Source organism: Oncorhynchus gorbuscha, linkage group LG20, assembly GCF_021184085.1.
Source record: "Oncorhynchus gorbuscha isolate QuinsamMale2020 ecotype Even-year linkage group LG20, OgorEven_v1.0, whole genome shotgun sequence".
NCBI classification, from domain to species: Eukaryota; Metazoa; Chordata; class Actinopteri; order Salmoniformes; family Salmonidae; genus Oncorhynchus; species Oncorhynchus gorbuscha.
Genome location: NC_060192.1, coordinates 4,909,502 through 4,927,432, shown reverse-complemented (window position 1 = coordinate 4,927,432; position 17,931 = coordinate 4,909,502). Strand labels below are relative to the sequence as shown.

At 46.2% G+C, this 17,931-nt stretch overlaps 1 protein-coding gene across 1 annotated transcript in view; it reads left to right on the top strand.

Annotated features, from left to right (window-relative positions):
- Positions 1-9,241, top strand: part of ap3b1a (adaptor related protein complex 3 subunit beta 1a) — a 68,431-nt gene extending 59,190 nt beyond the window's left edge. Inside the window, exon 27 of the mRNA XM_046316875.1 lies at positions 8,317-9,241. Coding sequence (XP_046172831.1) covers positions 8,317-8,470 — 154 coding nt within the window. The 3' untranslated portion in view covers positions 8,471-9,241. The remainder of the gene's footprint in view (positions 1-8,316) is intronic.
- Positions 9,242-17,931: the final 8,690 nt, after the last annotated feature.

Sequence of the window (17,931 nt, the reverse complement as noted above, 5' to 3'; positions counted from 1 at the left end):
GGAGAGGGACGGAAGCTATACTGTTACACTGGCAATACTATAGTGCCTATAAGAACATCCAATAGTCAAAGGTATATGAAATACAGATGGTATAGAGAGAAATAGTCCTATAATTCCTATAATAACTACAACCTAAAATTTCATACCTGTGAATATTGAAGACTCATGTTAAAAGGAACCACCAGCTTTCATATGTCCTCATGTTCTGAGCAAGGAACTGAAACGTTAGCTTTCTTACATAGCACATATTGCACTTTTACTTTCTTCTCCAACACTTTGTTTTTGCATTATTTAAACCAAATTGAACATGTTTCATTATTTATTTTGAGGCTAAATAGATTTTTATTGATGTATTATCTTAAGTTAAAATAAGTGTTAATTCAGTATTGTTGTAATTGTCATTAAAAAATTGGCAGATTTTAATCGCCATCTGCTTTCTTTGGTCGTCCAGTAATCAGTATTGAAAAATCGTAATCGATCGACTTCTAATGTGTACGCCAAGGAACTTGAAGCTCTATCGGCAAGTCTCTGTTGTGCAGCACACATGAGATGATGAAGTCACACTTGTATGCAAGTCACTACTAAATATTTGCCATCAGATATCTTATGGTTTCCTGCCAGAAGTCAAAGAGCTCTGTTTTAGGTTGTCATTTTTTCCCCTGTGCTTCAAACTAGAGGTTGTTGTTTTTTCTCCTCTGTTCTCTGCGTACACATGTTGCCCTTCCTTCAGAAAAGCATGCATCACTACTTTGTTCATTTGCAGAATTTCTCTCGTTCACTTTTTCTTGTAAATGCCCACACTCACCGAACATTTTATTTGGTAGCTACCACCTATGCTTGTATAACTTTATGAGCTTTTCAAATTCTTTAGCTAACAGCATCTGTGATTTTGCTATTCGCTTGTGCTGATTTGGATAGCATTCTGTTAGTCCTAATGGGATTTTCTAGCGTTTCTAGCGCCCCCTTGTGTGCTATGCCGGTAATACCATACATTCCTGTATGAGAGAAGGATGGAATGACCATATGAAAATCTGGATACCACCAAAGCCTACTGAAGAGCCTCCCCTTCTGTGTCTGCAGAGCTGAAGGGGTCAGGTAATATACTGTAAGGTTAGATGGAGCCATCTACGGTTTCCTTCAGATCTGAAAATCTCAAATGGAAGGTTGTATCTCATAGGTGGGGTTATGTCTGCCGCACAACTACTAGTGCTCACAGACACAGACCCACAGACTAATGCTTACAAACACACACAGTAGGAATGAGAGGGATCGATATGAGTGGATACACACGCTGAGAGCTCATTGTGGAGGTCACTTTGCATTAATATTACTATGATGGAGGTGAACTCCACTAGGACCCCCTCTCCTCACCACCTCTCCCCAGGGACAGGCCTCTCTGGCCTGGGCACCAGCACATCCATGCCTGGGGGTCAAGGTTTAGAAATGATGAACTGAAAATGGTATCATGTGATATGATATTATATTCTTTTGTGGTGCTTTACTTCATATCTCAGGTTCTTTGGTGTGTTGAGACAACACACACACACACACACACACACACACACACACCTACCTCTCAGACATGTAGTCCCGTTAATCACCAGCAGGGTGCAGCCCTGTTGTAACCGAGGAAACCCTAACCACCACTTCAACTCAGCCCAATTGATTGCTGGAAAGGAGGCTGGCAATAAATCAAGCAGAAAAGCAAATGTAGAAAAAGCTGTTCTTGTTTGTGTCTAAACAGGAGGAATAGAATAAATCTGCTCTATTTTTCACTCAGTTTGAAAGCAAATTTGATTGTATTTGTATGCTTTGGTTGGTTAGAGACCTTCATTTCTAAAAGTGCACCTTTGGAATTGTAAGCTATGTTTTCGCTTTGCTTCAATATAATCGATTCATATATCCAGTTTTTTTTTTCCATTTGGTGATGACTGGTAAACGAAGTTAAGTACAAATAAACGTTTTGTCCTATTAAATGAGATGAATGAGGATGTTCAATATGTTATTCCATTATTTAAATAATCATAACTGTCATCTCTATTTGATAATACCAACAATTTGCAGTCTAAAGAACTTTCTTGGCGTGATAATATTAGTTTTAATATTCTGTCGGCTTCCAATTTGTGTTGGGTTTGAACTTTATGACTATGAGCTGCAATGAACGGGGTTCACAGGAGGACAAAGGGGAAAACCAATATAATTTGGATAACAAAGCACGATCATGTAGGAACTATCGTCCTTAATGTGCAACCAGTGGAAGCATTTCCGTGTTTATCTCTCAATACCACAAGGATGATGCCAGTTTGGTCTGACGCAGGTAATCGTTCTTAAAGGGTTGCGACTATTTACCAATTCTGGGGTCAATTTGACGAATGGTTTAGGTTAAGATTTGTGAAATATTTTCTGTATTGGTATACAGTGCATTCGGAAAATATTCAGACCCCTTACCCCTTTCCAAATTGTTACTTTACAGCCTTACTCTAAAATTGATTCAATCATTTTTGCGACCATATTAATTTTTTTTTTAAAATACTGAAATACCTTATTTTCATAAGTATTCAGACCCTTTGCTATGAGACTTGAAATTGAGCTCCGGTGTATCCTGTTTCCATTGATCGTCTTTGATGTTTCTACAACTTGATTGGAGTCCACCTGAGGTAAATTCAATTGATTGGACATGATTTGGAAAGGCACAGGTCCCACAGTTGTCAGAGCAAAGACCAAGCCATGAGGTCGAAGGAATTGTCTGTAGAGCTCCGAGACAGGATTGTGTCGGCACGGATCTGGGGAAGGGTACCAAAAACATTCTGCAGCATTGAAGGTCCCCAAGAACATAGTGGACTCCATTCTTAATTGGAAGAGGTTTGGAACCACCAAGACTCTTCCTAGAGCTGGCTGCCCAGACAAACTGAGAAATCGGGGGAGAAGGGCCTTGGTCAGTGACCAAGAACCCGATGGTCATTCTGACAGAGCTCCATAGTTCCTCGGTGGAGATGGGAGAACCTTCCAGAAGGACAACCATCTCTGGAGCACTCCACCAATCAGGCCTTTATGGTAGATTGGCCTAAGCACACAGGCAAGACCCTAAGCACACAGGCAAGACAACGCAGGAGTGGCATCGGGACAAGTCTCTGTCGCTGATTGAACCCGATCGAACATCTTTGGAGAGATCTGAAAAAAGCTGTGTAGCGACGCTCCCCATCCAACCTGACAGAGCTCGAGAGGATCTGCAGAGAAGAATGGGAGAAACTCCCCAAATACAGGAGTGCCAAGCTTGTAGCGTCATACCCAAGAAGACCTGAGGCTGTAATCGCTGCCAAAGGTGCTTCAACAAACTACTGAGTCAAGGGTCTGAATACTTAAGTGTTAAATCAGTTTTTTTATTTATTTAAAATTTGCAAAAATGTCATTATGAGGAATTGTGTGTAGATTGATTGGGGGGGGGGGGTGATTATTTAATCCATTCTAGAATAAGGCTGTAACAGAGGAAAAAGGGTCTGAATACTTTCCAAAGCCACTGTATTGCGGTGAATTATGGGACTTTAATCAAATAAACTCATTCGTGATTCATTTAAATCTACGTACCAAATATGTTCAATATGATTTAGTGGTTTTAGAATTCTTCTCTGAACCCTTTTGTTCTTGACTCTTGACTGCATGTGAGCGTGTCCGTCTCCTGTGTTACGGTGTGACTTTGGGAAGGTTTAGGAATTGTATTGATTGTGGTGTGCAAATTGAAATGCACAACAAGTGTATACACCCTTTAGTTAAGGCAATTGGGACTCTCCAGAATTTCTCAAGGCAATATGTCCAGAGGCGACGAGGTGAGAATAGCACACATTATGGTTAATTTCTTATAGGGTGTGAATATATTATGCCACTGTTGCCAATCTAAGGTTGCGGAGACTTTTATATTCGCACAGACGTTTACGTACCAAACTTCATGGCCCCGTGTCCGTTGGTTCAGTTCTTATAGTCCTGGTCTGGTGTAGCGTGGCCGTTTTGTTAAATGCGGCAACTAATGATTCTCAAGTTCTTTTTAGAGGCTAATTCATTGAGTCTATATGCGAAATCTATAGGTACAGGCCATATTTGAATGCCGCATGAGAAAAATCCAATTTAAACCATTAAGGGATACTATGGGATTTTGGCCATGAGGATGGATACCGTTTTTTATGTCTATGCGTGCAGTTTGAAGGAAGTTGGTAACTAGCGCAATTGCTAACTAGTGTTAGCGCAATGACTGGAAGTCTATGGGTACACTATATAGCTAAAGGTATGTGGACACCCCTTCAAATTAGTGGATTCATTTATTTCAATTACACCCGTTGCTGACAGGTGTATACTATTTAGCATACAGCCATGCGAACTCCGTAGGCAATTGGTAATAATGGCACCATTATAGGATGCCACCTTTCCAACAAGTCAGTTTGTCAACTTTCTGCCCTGCTAGAGCTGCACCGGTCAACTGTAAGTGCTGTTATTGTGAAATGGAAACGTCTAGGAGCAACAACGGCTCAGCTGCGAAGGGGATAGGCCTGACAAGCTCCCAGAACGGGACCGCTGAAGCTCGTAGCGCGTTGTCTGTCCTCAGTTGCAACACTCACTACCAAGTTCCAAACTGCCTCTGGAAGCAAAATCAGCACAAGATCTGTTTGTCAGGAGCTTCATGAAATGGGTTTCCATGGCCAAGCAGCCGCACACAAGCCGAAGATCACAAGGCATAATGCCAAGTGTCTGGGGCTGTTTTTCATGGTTCGGGCTAGGCCCCTTAACGCTACAGCATACCATCACATTCTAGACAATGCTGTGCTTCCAACTTTGTGGCAACAGTTTGGGGAAGGCTCTTTCCTGTTTCAGCATGACAATGTGCACAATGAGGTCCAAACAGTGTAAAAGAACTTGACTGGCCTGCAAAGAGCCCTGACCTCAACCCCATCAAACACCTTTGGGATTCATTGGAATGCTGACTGCGAGCCAGGCCTAATCTTCCTACATCAGTGCCCAACCTCACTAATGCTCTTGTGGCTGAATGGAATCAAGTCCCCGCAGCAATTCTCCAATAGCTAGTGGAAAGTCTTCCCAGAAGAGTGGATGCTGTTATAGTGACAAAGGTGTGACCAACTTCATATTTACTCTGGCTATGGAACCCTGACCTGTTCATCGGACGTGCTACCTTGTCCCTGACCTGCTGTTTTTGGCTCCCTTTCTTTCACACCTCCTGTCTTGACCTCTGAATGACCCTGCTGGTCTTCTATGAACGCTTTGCTTTGCTCCCTAAAAACAGTGGTAGCAATGGTTATTTATGAACATAACCAATAACAATGTATGTGTGAGTACTCTCTCTCCCCAATCCCAACTCTGCATTAGTTAACACTGTCCTTGTGAAGTTTAATATATCCACAAAATGCAAAGCGCTTTGAGCACCTGGAAAAGCTCTATATAAATCCAACCAGGCATAATTGTGAACCATCTCAGAGCCAGTTGGTTGTGGTAGGTGGCTGACTGAACGTTGTTCTTCCGGACCCAGTCTAAGGTTGAATGTAAAGGTGAAGCCCACTTAGTGTTTGCATGGTGGAGGAGAATGGAGGGAGGGATGGAGGTGCAGGGGAGGCAGATGGCAACAGGGTGAGGCTCTTTCCACTGAGGAGAAACGCAGATAATTGGAGAGTGATGCTTAGCGGCAGCCTGGCGATCGATGCCAATCTCCCCTCTAAGTCCAGGGGTTATGATTTTCTTTTCATACGCTGCAATTAATCCAGTGTTTTAGCCCCACACACGCCTGCCTGAAGAGCGCACGGGCATACCAATGACCTGGTTTAGACCATCACCCCTGCTGATCGCTCTCTCTCTGGTTGTGTGTGGAAGTAAAGAGTTGGGTCACGTCTGGTTTGTAAATGGATGCTCCTCGGCTCGTGTGTGTGTGTGTGTGTGTGTGTGTGTGTGTGTGTGTGTGTGTGTGTGTGTGTGTGTGTGTGTGTGTGTGTGTGTGTGTGTGTGTGTGTGTGTGTGTGTGTGTGTGTGTGTGTGTGTGTGTGTGTGTGTGTGTGTGTGTGTGTGTGTGTGTGTGTGTGTAATCAGAACCAGGCAGCATCCTGCCCTGAGGCCTTCAGCACAGAACTAATGGATCAAGTAATTGTCCGCCACTACCAAACTGACCGGTACAGAGAGAACACAAACCAAACTCTCTTAGAAGTACACACCATCCAGTGACCAATCCAGCAGTCTTCCCTGGGCTGCAGTGTTCCAACCAGTGTCTCCAGAGAGAGAGAGAGAGCGGCCTCAAAGAGCAGCCTCAGGGCAGTGTTCCAACCAGTGTCTCCAGAGAGAGAGAGAGAGCGGCCTCAAAGAGCAGCCTCAGGGCAGTGTTCCAACCAGTGTCTCCAGAGAGAGAGAGCGAGCGGCCTCAAAGAGCAGCCTCAGGGCAGTGTTCCAACCAGTGTCTCCAGAGAGAGAGAGAGAGAGCGGCCTCAAAGAGCAGCCTCAGGGCAGTGTTCCAACCAGTGTCTCCAGAGAGAGAGAGAGAGAGCGGCCTCAAAGAGCAGCCTCAGGGCAGTGTTCCAACCAGTGTCTCCAGAGAGAGAGAGAGAGCGGCCTCAAAGAGCAGCCTCAGGGCAGTGTTCCAACCAGTGTCTCCAGAGAGAGAGAGAGAGCGGCCTCAAAGAGCAGCCTCAGGGCAGTGTTAGTGTTAATGATAGATTTATATCCTAAACCCATTAACAAAGCCACAGGGACCACACACACACACCTCAGGCTGCTGGCATGGAAAGAGGCTAAAGCACAGAACACATTGGCTAGGTAGGACTTTTTAAAAACACTAGTTTGTGCAATTTCATGTGATGTCCTGTGATAAATAACAAAGTTGGCAAAATTACATATTGAGGCCTATACAACTGCTGAACTTACATCACACCTTTTTGGCTAATACTTCATATTTAACAATGAGAGGAAAGGGAAGAGTGGAGGGAGGGCAAGATGGGTGAGGGAGAGAGGGGCGAGGGATTAGTGGTGTTTTCAGTGGAGTGTGTATCCTGTTGAAGTGGCTAATATTTTAATTAAGTCTGAGAGGACTGTGAGAGCTGCCTGATAAACTCCCTCTCTTCTGTTGATGGTAATTTAGCCACTCCCCAGAGGCACAGCCAGACACACTACTGTGTGCGTGTGTGCGTGCCACAGTGTGTGTTAATTGGTGGTCGTGCCGTTTATCTGCACCCGGAGACGGTGACAGCTGGTGACCCCTGGTCCTGCCTACAGGCTCCGCCCCAGCTCGATCTGCTGTGAGGGGCTCCTCTCTCCTCTGCTCTTTACTGGGGTATTATCAGGCCTGAAGGAGGGTCTTTGTGGGCTGGTTGTCAGTCCTAAGAACGGTTATTTGTGAGGCCTAACCAGAGGCACGCAGGGGGTCTTTGTCCCAGGGATGTAGTGCTAAACGGAGGCAGATGGCTGGGTGGTGTCAGCCTGTCAGCCACGTGGGGCTCCAGAGGACCAGAGGGAACAGGGGAGAGGGGGCTCAGCCCAGGCCTGTCACCCTAAATAGGGGCTGGGTCACCCCGGGTCAGGGCCCCTGCTTGGCTCTTGTTAGCACCCTCAATGGGCACCATGTGCACCCTATTTTGGTCCCCTGTCTGCGTGGCTGGTGTCCTAGGAAACTGGGCTGCTGAGAATTCTCCCAGGGGGAAGGAGGGGTGGGGGCTGTTCCTCAGGGGCCCACACTCTGGTCTCAGATTCCCCACACTCTCACTGGGGGGAAAAAGGGGTGAATGTGTTTGATTGACAGAATGGTGTGTCTCCTCCCTAATGGCTTTTTAGTTAGCTGGATAATAGACTCTTTTTCTCTCTCTCTCTCCTCTCTCTCTCTTCTCCCACTCACTCACACGCCTTACTAATGCTGTGTAATTGCAGGATTTGTCATGTTTTGGAATGTTTCTTAGTTGACGATTTATGATGGGCTCGGTGTGCATAGGCACCTGGCACCCACATTGATTTTTAATTTCATGCAGTTTAGTTATCGGTCAGCTATTCAGCCTTTACTTTGGTCCCTGAACTTGGAGTACTAGCCCCAGATTAGACTAAATGTGTGTTCAGTAATTCTCTCTTTCTTGTATCCAGTCAGTCATGTTATCCTGTATCTACTCATTCCTGTAACCACTTCTCGTGTACTAAGTCTGTCCTGTTACCCTGTCTTCTACTGTATATCTGGTCCATCATGTTACTTGTTCTGTGACCCTCTCTCATAGATCTATTTGGTCGTGCTACCCTGTACCCCTTTATCCAGTCTGTGTTGTAACCCAGTCTCTGATCTCATGTTCCCTGTAGGTTTGCCGGTAAGACGGCCAGTAGTGGAGCTGTGGTGCTGGTGACGGTGGAGCTGAGGGAGTCGTCTGCAGCTCTGATCACCATCAACACAGAGAAGAGTGTCATGGGCCCCATGCTGCTCCGCGACCTGAAACGTGCCCTGGCCCGGGCCTAGAGCGCCCCCTAGCTCCAGTCCTCCAACACACAGAGCAAAACACCGCTGCCATGATGAAATCTCCATCTCATTCATCCAAAAACACACAATGTCTTTCTCTCTCCCGATCTCTCATTTTCTTCCTCTCTTGCATTCTGTCACACACACACCCACTTACATGCAGGCAAGGAGATCTCAGAACGGCTCCAGAAACATTTTTTTTTTCTTCTGTTATTGCTTAGAGAAAAGCACTCCTAGATTCCTTATAGCTTTATTTAAATACTGTTATTGGAATGAATTTGAAACCTCCTGAAGCGTTTCAAGAGCCAAAAAGTCAAGACGACTGAACTACCATGATGCTATATAGTGTATGCCATTGATATAAACAAGAGAGTGCTTTTCTTTTTAGCTGAAGATAGCCAAGCGGTAGCCTAGCGGTTAGAGCGTTTGGCTACTAACCAAAAGGCCGCTGGTTGTCGTACCCCATATTTGATGTGCCCTTGACCCTGATTTGCTCCTAGGGCGCCGTACTACTGTGGCTGACCCTGTAAAACAACACATTTCACCCCACCTATCTGGTGTGACAGTATTTGTAAAAATCCACTGTTACTGTGCCTCATCCATTCCAACCCCTACTGTTGTTTCCAACGGAGCAACGCCTGTGAAGTGCCTTTATAAATGAAGAAAGCTATGTTTTGTTTTTTTAGGGAACCAAAAATGTGTTCATCAATCATTGAGGTCTGTAATCACTATTGGTGAAAAGAACTGAGTTAATTAAAATGGTTAAGTGAACGAACAGTGTTTTGTCTCTTGATTCTTGATGGCGGTGCATGTGCTTTGGGTTGGTGTGTAGAGTGTTGTGGTACAGTGTGTTCGTGTGTAGGGTTACTTTATAGAGTGTGTGTGTTGGGTTGCGGTGCTTTGGAGTGCAGTGTTACTGGCTGTGTGTTGGGATTGTGCAGTGGTTTGTCTGTGGGTTGGATTAGGTTGCAGTGGTTTGTGGGTTGGATTAGGTTGCAGTGGTTTGTCTGTGGGTTGGATTAGGTTGCAGTGGTTTGTCTGTGGGTTGGATTAGGTTGCAGTGGTTTGTCTGTGGGTTGGATTAGGTTGCAGTGGGTTGGATTAGGTTGCAGTGGTTTGTTGGTTGGATTAGGTTGCTGTGGGTTGGATTAGGTTGCAGTGGGTTGGATTAGGTTGCAGTGGGTTGGATTAGGTTGCAGTGGGTTGGATTAGGTTGCAGTGGGTTGGATTAGGTTGCAGTGGTTTGTGGGTTGGATTAGGTTGCAGTGGGTTGGATTAGGTTGCAGTGGTTTGTGGGTTGGATTAGGTTGCAGTGGTTTGTGGGTTGGATTAGGTTGCAGTGGTTTGTGGGTTGGATTAGGTTGCAGTGGTTTGTCTGTGGGTTGGATTAGGTTGCAGTGGTTTGTCTGTGGGTTGGATTAGGTTGCAGTGGTTTGTGGGTTGGATTAGGTTGCAGTGGTTTGTGGGTTGGATTAGGTTGCAGTGGTTTGTTGGTTGGATTAGGTTGCTGTGGGTTGGATTAGGTTGCAGTGGGTTGGATTAGGTTGCAGTGGGTTGGATTAGGTTGCAGTGGGTTGGATTAGGTTGCAGTGGGTTGGATTAGGTTGCAGTGGTTTGTGGGTTGGATTAGGTTGCAGTGGGTTGGATTAGGTTGCAGTGGTTTGTGGGTTGGATTAGGTTGCAGTGGTTTGTCTGTGGGTTGGATTAGGTTGCAGTGGTTTGTCTGTGGGTTGGATTAGGGTGCATTGTTACTGTCTGTGTGTTGGGATCATGCAGTGGTTTGTCTGTGGGTTGGATTATGGTGCAGTGTTACTGTCTGTGTTGGGATCATGCAGTGGGTTGGATTATGGTGCAGTGTTACTGTCTGTGTTGGGATCGTGCAGTGGCTAGTCTGTGGGTTGGATTAGGGTGCAGTGTTACTGTTTGTGTGTTGGGATCGTGCAGTGGATAGTCTTTGGGTTGGATTAGGGTGCAGTGTTAATGTCTGTGTGTTGAGATCGTGTAGTGGCTAGTCTGTGGGTTGGATTAGGGTACAGTGTTACTATCTGTGTTGGGATCGTGCAGTGGTTTGTCTGTGGGTTGGATTAGGGTGCAGTGTTAATGTCTGTGTGTTGGGATCGTGCAGTGGCTAGTCTTTGGGTTGAATTAGGGTGCAGTGTTAATGTCTGTGTGTTGGGATCGTGCAGTGGCTAGTCTTTGGGTTGAATTAGGGTGCAGTGTTAATGTCTGTGTGTTGGGATCGTGCAGTGGCTAGTCTTTGGGTTGGATTAGGGTGCAGTGTTAATGTCTGTGTGTTGGGATCGTGCAGTGGTTTGTCTGTGGGTTGGATTAGGGTGCAGTGGTTTGTCTGTGGGTTGAATTAGGGTGCAGTGTTAATGTCTGTGTGTTGGGATCGTGCAGTGGTTTGTCTGTGGGTTGGATTAGGGTGCAGTGGCTAGTCTGTGGGTTGGATTAGGGTGCAGTGGGTTGGATTAGGGTGCAGTGGCTAGTCTGTGGGTTGGATTAGGGTGCAGTGGCTAGTCTGTGGGTTGGATTAGGGTGCAGTGGCTAGTCTGTGTGTTGGATTAGGGTGCAGTGGCTAGTCTGTGGGTTGGATTAGGGTGCAGTGGTTTGTCTGTGGGTTGAATTAGGATGCAGTGGCTAGTCTGTTGGTTGAATTAGGATGCAGTGGCTAGTCTGTTGGGTTGGATTAGGGTGCAGTGTTAATGTGTAGTGGCTTTGTGTGCGGTGTCAAATAAAATGGTATATGTCACATGCACCAACTACAACTTTTACAGTGAAATGCTTACTTACTAGCACTTTCCCAACAATGCAGAGTTCAAAGGTAAAATTTGCTAAATATATATATTTTTAGAAATAGTAACACAATAAAATAACAAAAACGAGACTATATACAAGAAGTACCGGTACTGAGCCAATGTGCAGGAGTACCAGGTAGTAACGAGGCTGTATAGGAATACCGGTACCGAGCCAATGTGCAGGAGTACCAGGTAGTAATGAGGCTGTATAGGAGTACCGGTACTGAGTCAATGTGCAGGAGTACCAGGTAGTAACGAGGCTGTATAGGAGTACCGGGACCGAGCCAATGTGCAGGAGTACCAGGTAGTAACGAGGCCGTATAGGAGTACCGGGACCGAGCCAATGTGCAGGAGTACCAGGTAGTAACGAGACTGTATAGGAGTACCGGGACCGAGCCAATGTGCAGGAGTACCAGGTAGTAACGAGGCTATATATAAGAAGTACTGGGTACTGAGCCAATGTGCAAGAGTATGAGGTAGTTGAGGTAATATGTACATGTAAAAGTGACTAGGCAATCAGGATAGATAATGAACAGAGTTGTGTGTGTGTTGGAGTGTCAATGTAGTGTGTGTGCATAAAGATGTCAATGCAAATAGTACAGGTAGCCATATGAGGAACTGTTCAGCAGTCTTAAGGCTTTGGGTTACTGGTAGAAGGTGTTCAGGAGCCAAGCAGTTGCCATACCAGGCGGTGATGCAGCCAGTCAAGATGCTCTCAATGGTGCAACTGTAGAACTTTTATGATCTGAGGGCCCATGCCAGTCATTCAGCCTCCTGCGGGGGAAGAGCCGTCGTCGTGCCCTCTTCGCGACTGTTTTAGTGTGTTTGGACCATGATCTGTCCTTAGTGATGTGGACACCAAGGAACATGAAGCTCTCAACCCTCTCCACTACAGTGCTGTTGATGTGAATGGTGGAGTGCTCGGCCCTCCATTTCCTGTAGTCCACAATCAGCTCCTTTGTCTTGCTGAGGGAGAGGTTGGTGTCCTGGCAGTCTGACCTCCTCCCTATAGGCTCTCAATGTTGTCGTGATCTGGCCTACCACCGTCGTGGAGTCGGCAAACTTAATTTATGGTGTTTTGAGTCGTGTACGGCCATGCAGTACAGGAGGGGACTAAGCACGCACCCCTGAGGGGCCCCCGCGTTGAGGGTTAGTGTGGCTGATGTTTTGTTGCCTACCCTCACCACCTGGTCCGGAGTGAGTTGTTTAGTCCCAGGGTCCTGAGCTTGGTGGGCATTATGGTGTTGAACGCTGTAGTCAGTGGACAGCATTCTCACATACAGTAGGTATATTCCTTTTGTCCAGATGGGAAAGGGCAGTGTGGAGTGCAATAGAGACTGTTATCTGCTGGGGCGGTATGCGAATTCGATTGGGTGTTTGGGATAATGGTGTTGATGTGAGTCGTGATCAGCCTTTCATGGCTTCAGATGTGAGTGGTACAGGGCGATAGTCATTTAGACAGGTTGCCTTGGCGTTCTTGGGCACAGGGACAGGTTGAAAGTCTCAGTGAAGACACTTGCCAGCTGACCAGCGCATGCTCTGAGTATGGATCCTGGTAATCTGTCTGAATGTTGACCTGTTTTAAGATCTTACTCACATCGGCTATGGAGAGCGTGATCATGCATAGAAGGTATTTAGCTCCTCTGGTAGGCTTGCGTCACTGAGCAGCTTGCGGCTGGGTTTGCCTTAGTAATTCCTAGTAGTTTGCAAGCCCTGCCACATCCGACGGCGTGGATCAGTCCTGCATCGACGCTTTGCCTGTTTTGATGGTTCGTTGCAGAGTGTCACTGGGTTTCTTAGAAGCGTCCGGATTAGCGTCCCGCTCCTTGAAACCGGCAGCTCTGGCCTGTTCGGTCGGATTACGGTGCAGTGTGCATTTGTGGTTTGCGTCTGGCTGCGTTTTGGGTCCGAATGTAGTGTGTGTTGGGTTTGGATGAGGTGTTGCTGAGTGTGTTGAGTATGGGCGAAGTGTGTGGTTTGCATCTGGCCGTGTTTTCCGGCTCATAAGCGAGGTGTCTCCGAGGGCTGTAGAGAACACCTGTCAGATCATCTGTCAGCGCTGTACCGCTAGCATCCATCACCTCTCCCTACGTACCCATTCCACCTGCCAGCTGTTCCCAGCACAAACACAAACACACACCATGGCACGTCATACACACACACACCTCGACAGTAGATACACACACACACACACACACGACAGACTGCATTCCCACCTCTACATACGTATACCCCATTGCACATACACACATATGCACTAAAATATAAACGGTACTAACACACACTAATGCCATCTTCCCCTTGCACAGACAGCCACACTGAGTGCTGCTACTGTAGCTGGCAACTGTGGGAAAACGGCTTGATCTTCCATTATGGTGCAAGCCGTTAAGGCCTACTGCAGCCGTAACTTACAGCTCACTCTGAGCTACAAACACACGCGTTGGCATATAAATCTGGAGCTTTTACACTCCCGGCATAGTGACGTTTTTATGTCACATTTAGAGAGGGAACGGTCTGATGCTGATACACGCCGACTCGGGCAGCGAGGGACGAATGTGTTTCACTCTGCTGTCGTCTTCACAAACACACCTCCATCACCACTCTGTTGGTCCTAATGGAACTAGACCATTAGGCTGGAACACATAACAACCCATTCTATCTATTCTGTCGAACATTAGGCATGCTATCAGGGCTATAAGTACCCCGGTCGGTTTCTCGTTGGTTTTAGAGTTGCTCTATAAATCAGCTGTATTCTTCCAACACCTACTGCTTGGTTCGTACATGGACCTAGTGAGGCTGAGCCGATGTCATGTATGTTTTGCCTTCCATATTACTCCCACTGTGAAGAGAGTCACAATGTTGTTATGATGAATGTGTTTTTAAAGATGCTCTCGTGTTCAAATTCACTTTGTCCGCAACTTATAGGAATCTGCTTTGTGTGAGCGGCTGAGTTTGGACTGGGATTGACTGCGGGTCACAAGGACCGTGTCAGGCCCGCTTCAGTACTGTGAAAACAATTTTCCTTCGTGTTCGGTCATTAGGGGTGGCGTAGAAAAGAGCCTCTTAGTGGTAGTTGTTTGACTAATGGTGTGTGTGTTTGAGAGGACCTTACATCTGTACGTTGACTAGATTGGTATTTCCCATTAAAACACAAATCATGAAATGTGGGAGAAAGAGAGTAGCCATTTATCATGTGATAACAACCAACTAAAGCGAACTCAACTAGCAAGGTGGCCGACTACCACACCCATGTTCATTTAATTCATCAGAATGGCTGCGTGACCGGATTCTCTGGACGCTGCTTCCCGATCTGAAATAATCCTACCTTCTGTGCATGTTCTCCTTTACGTTGAAAGGCATGTTCTTCCTTGTCTGCTGTTACTCTAATGGCCTATTGCAAACAGTATTACAAACAAGCAGGACACAAGTCTAAGTAGCGATTTAATGTTCTACATTTTTTGTTCACATTCATTTCATCTATTTATTTTCACCTCAATAAAACGAACAGTTATTTCTGGTGAGTTTGCTCAATTTAAGCAGGATAGCGACATAACGCCGGTAGTTATGTTTGATAATGGTTTTCATCTGACCCGCTACACGGTCTGACTCTGATTACTGGAACGTAAACAGAGTCCTAATTATACCAGGCGTCGGTGGCTGTTTGTCTCCTTGGTGTGGTCACCATGGCAACAGCGCCACATCTACGGTCTCAAAGTTACGTCGTCTGCCCTAATTTGATGCAGGCAGTGGCTGAGTTGTGTGATTGTAGCTGGAGGAATGGAAACGACCTGGAGAACAGTAAAACTGAGCCTTCATGGTCTTGTATTCAATGCCTTTGCCTGAGTGTTAGCCCTCACAAGAAATTGTATATAGGCTGAGGTGGACAAACTAAGCGTACACACAACTGCTAGTCTAGCTTGTAGGCGTTGCTACAGTGGCAGTGTGGATGCGTGTTTAGCCCCTCCCTGTGTGATCCTTCTCCCAGGTTGGCACTAGCTATAATGGGCTGGGGGGGGCTGCCTCTCTCCCTCCTCACCCCTCTGGTCGGTGGTGACAGCTTGATTTTGTGCTCTCTCAGGGCGGCAGAGCGGTGACATGAGGGGCCTGTTAATATGGACTGTTCGTGGTGACTGGGGGTGGGAAAGAGAGGCTTCCATTTAAGGAAACTACCTTTCTTACTGCCAATTTGAGGGAGGGAGGGAGGGAGGGGTGGATGGAGGGATGGGGTAGTGGGGGGGGGGGGTAGAAGGATGGATAGAAAGGGTCCCAGACAGACAGTAAAGGAAACAGCTGCCTGACCTGAGCAGAGAAGGAACTTCTAATTAACCACAGTGTCTCCCTCTGCCTTCCTCATCTGATGACAGGGAGACAGATGTGCCGAAACACACGCTAAGACACCTTCACTAGCAGCTTTGCATGTCACTGATATACGGTATAATACGGGGCCATTTCAAAGCCTAAAACTGGACTGAAAGGTAATGTTTGAACCTTTTTTAGGTCTTTGTCCGTACACTAGCAGAAACGGGGCCTCCTCTCCAGACTCCTTCCTCACGTCAGACCTCCTGCTCTTCTTTCCTCGCCAACGTCAAAGCTTTTCCTTTTCTCGCTCCATCCTCTTATTCTCGCTGTACATCAAGCCATCTATTACAGCAGCTGTATGTATTTGAAGTTGTACATTGAATGTCCCTCTCTTTCAATTGCATTTGTTTTAGCCAGACTCCCCGAAATTGACTTCTCCTAAATATGATCACAAAGTCAAGGGAAATAGTTGCAAACAGGAACTCACACTTTTAGGCAAAGCGTAGACCATTTACCAACCACAATACTTAAATGTTGATTTTATTCATTTGTGAGGTAAAGTGAAACACTAACAGAAGCGCGATAACAGAATAGGGTGTAATGAATACTGTGTGTTGGAGGTAAGTGGAAAATGACATATCTACACCAAATACAATCTTCTGCCCCAAACCCATCTCTGTCTGTAACCAGGGGACCCCTGGGGATGGTGATTGTGGTGATTAGTCTTAAACGGGTGCTTCACTGCTATTGTGTCTCTCCTTTATTGTAATTAGGTTTTTTTTCTCTTCTTCCCAGCACTGAAGTTTATTTTAAATGCTGCTCTGAAGCGTGGAGCCTTAATGAACTACATGTCCCTCCACAGAAATGTTCAATCAGCTCCTTGTTAGAACCACAAGACACATTCAGGCTTTCAGTACTTTAGATTTTCCCACTCTGTTACTTTTCGTTGCGTTCGCAACATATCTATTTGCTGTGTGGAGACGTGTAGGGGAGGTACATGTTCTGGAAGAATAAGGGGGGGGGGGGGGGTTGATGGAGTGCGTGCATGCGCAGCGGCCCATGCACACACACACACGCACACTGATGGGAATGTCCATGGAGTGATAGAGCAACCCAGTCTCATGAGCTATACGTTCAATGTAGAAGAAAAACAACATCGAAGTAGTTGCATTTTAACAAAAAAAAACTAAAAAATTAATGTTAATGTAGCGTGTCAACGTTCCTGTTATAACGGACGTGTAAACCATTTAGAAAGTACAATTTCATGTGAAGTGTTCCCGAACCCAGGTATTTGAGTAGCAGCATGCAGTCAGGTGTGGTTCTCCCTCCCCCTCTCTCCTGCCCGTGTCTCTTCTCTCTGCTCTCTAAGTGACTGCACCATGGAAACACAGAACGCCTTTATGATCGCTCTATGTAAGACCCCCCCACCCCCCCACCCAGTTCTTAATTAGCGTTTGATTGTGCTGTAAAAATCAGCGGAGTGCATTAAAGAGAGATCAACGCAGTCCAAACGGAGACTGGCTTCATTAACGAGGATGGGGAAATAAAAAGCTCGAGTGTGTTGACTCAAGCCGAGGTAAACACATTTTGTGCCTCACCTCCACACTCACTTTATTTACTGCGACCATCACTTATTTGCAAGCAGCGGGGATCTCAGGCACGAGGCCCCTGACAGGTTAAAATGAGTTAATGTAAGGTAATAAGTTAAAAGGGGTGAGAGGAAGGTGAGTGCCTTTTAAAGTGCTCGCCTGTCCTATTCAGGAGCAATTTGGGCCCATAAAGGCTTGCACTAAAACAGACTCCGTCTGACGTAGTGGAGTGTTAGCAACACAAAAGAGACATAAACCTCCGTGATTCACGCTCACAAAAGCCCCTTGGCGGTTCTCCTGTCCAGGCAGGCCCCTAATGAAGACCTGTATATTTCACTGCACCTACACAATAAAGCGGAGTGGAGTGCTCAGGGCTGGTACTCTGCCCGGCCTATACAAGCACTTTGCATCTGCCTCTTCCTCACTCTTGACTCTAAAAGCCATAGCAGGGGGCGAGATGAGACACAACCAGGCAATATCTATTTGGGTTGATCCGCCATGTTGCTTTTTAAATTAGGGGACTCATTGATAGACAATTAGGGTTGTTAAGGCTCTGACCTGAGATACCAAAGTGTGTGTGTGTGTGTGTGTGTGTGTGTGTGTGTGTGTGTGTGTGTGTGTGTGTGTGTGTGTGTGTGTGTGTGTGTGTGTGTGTGTGTGTGTGTGTGTGTGTGTGTGTGTGTGTGTGTGTGTGTGTGTGTGTGTGTGTGTGTGTGTGTGTGTGTGTGTGTGCTCACATGCTCAAGAGCCAAGGTGAAATTCAATGTTCTCCCAG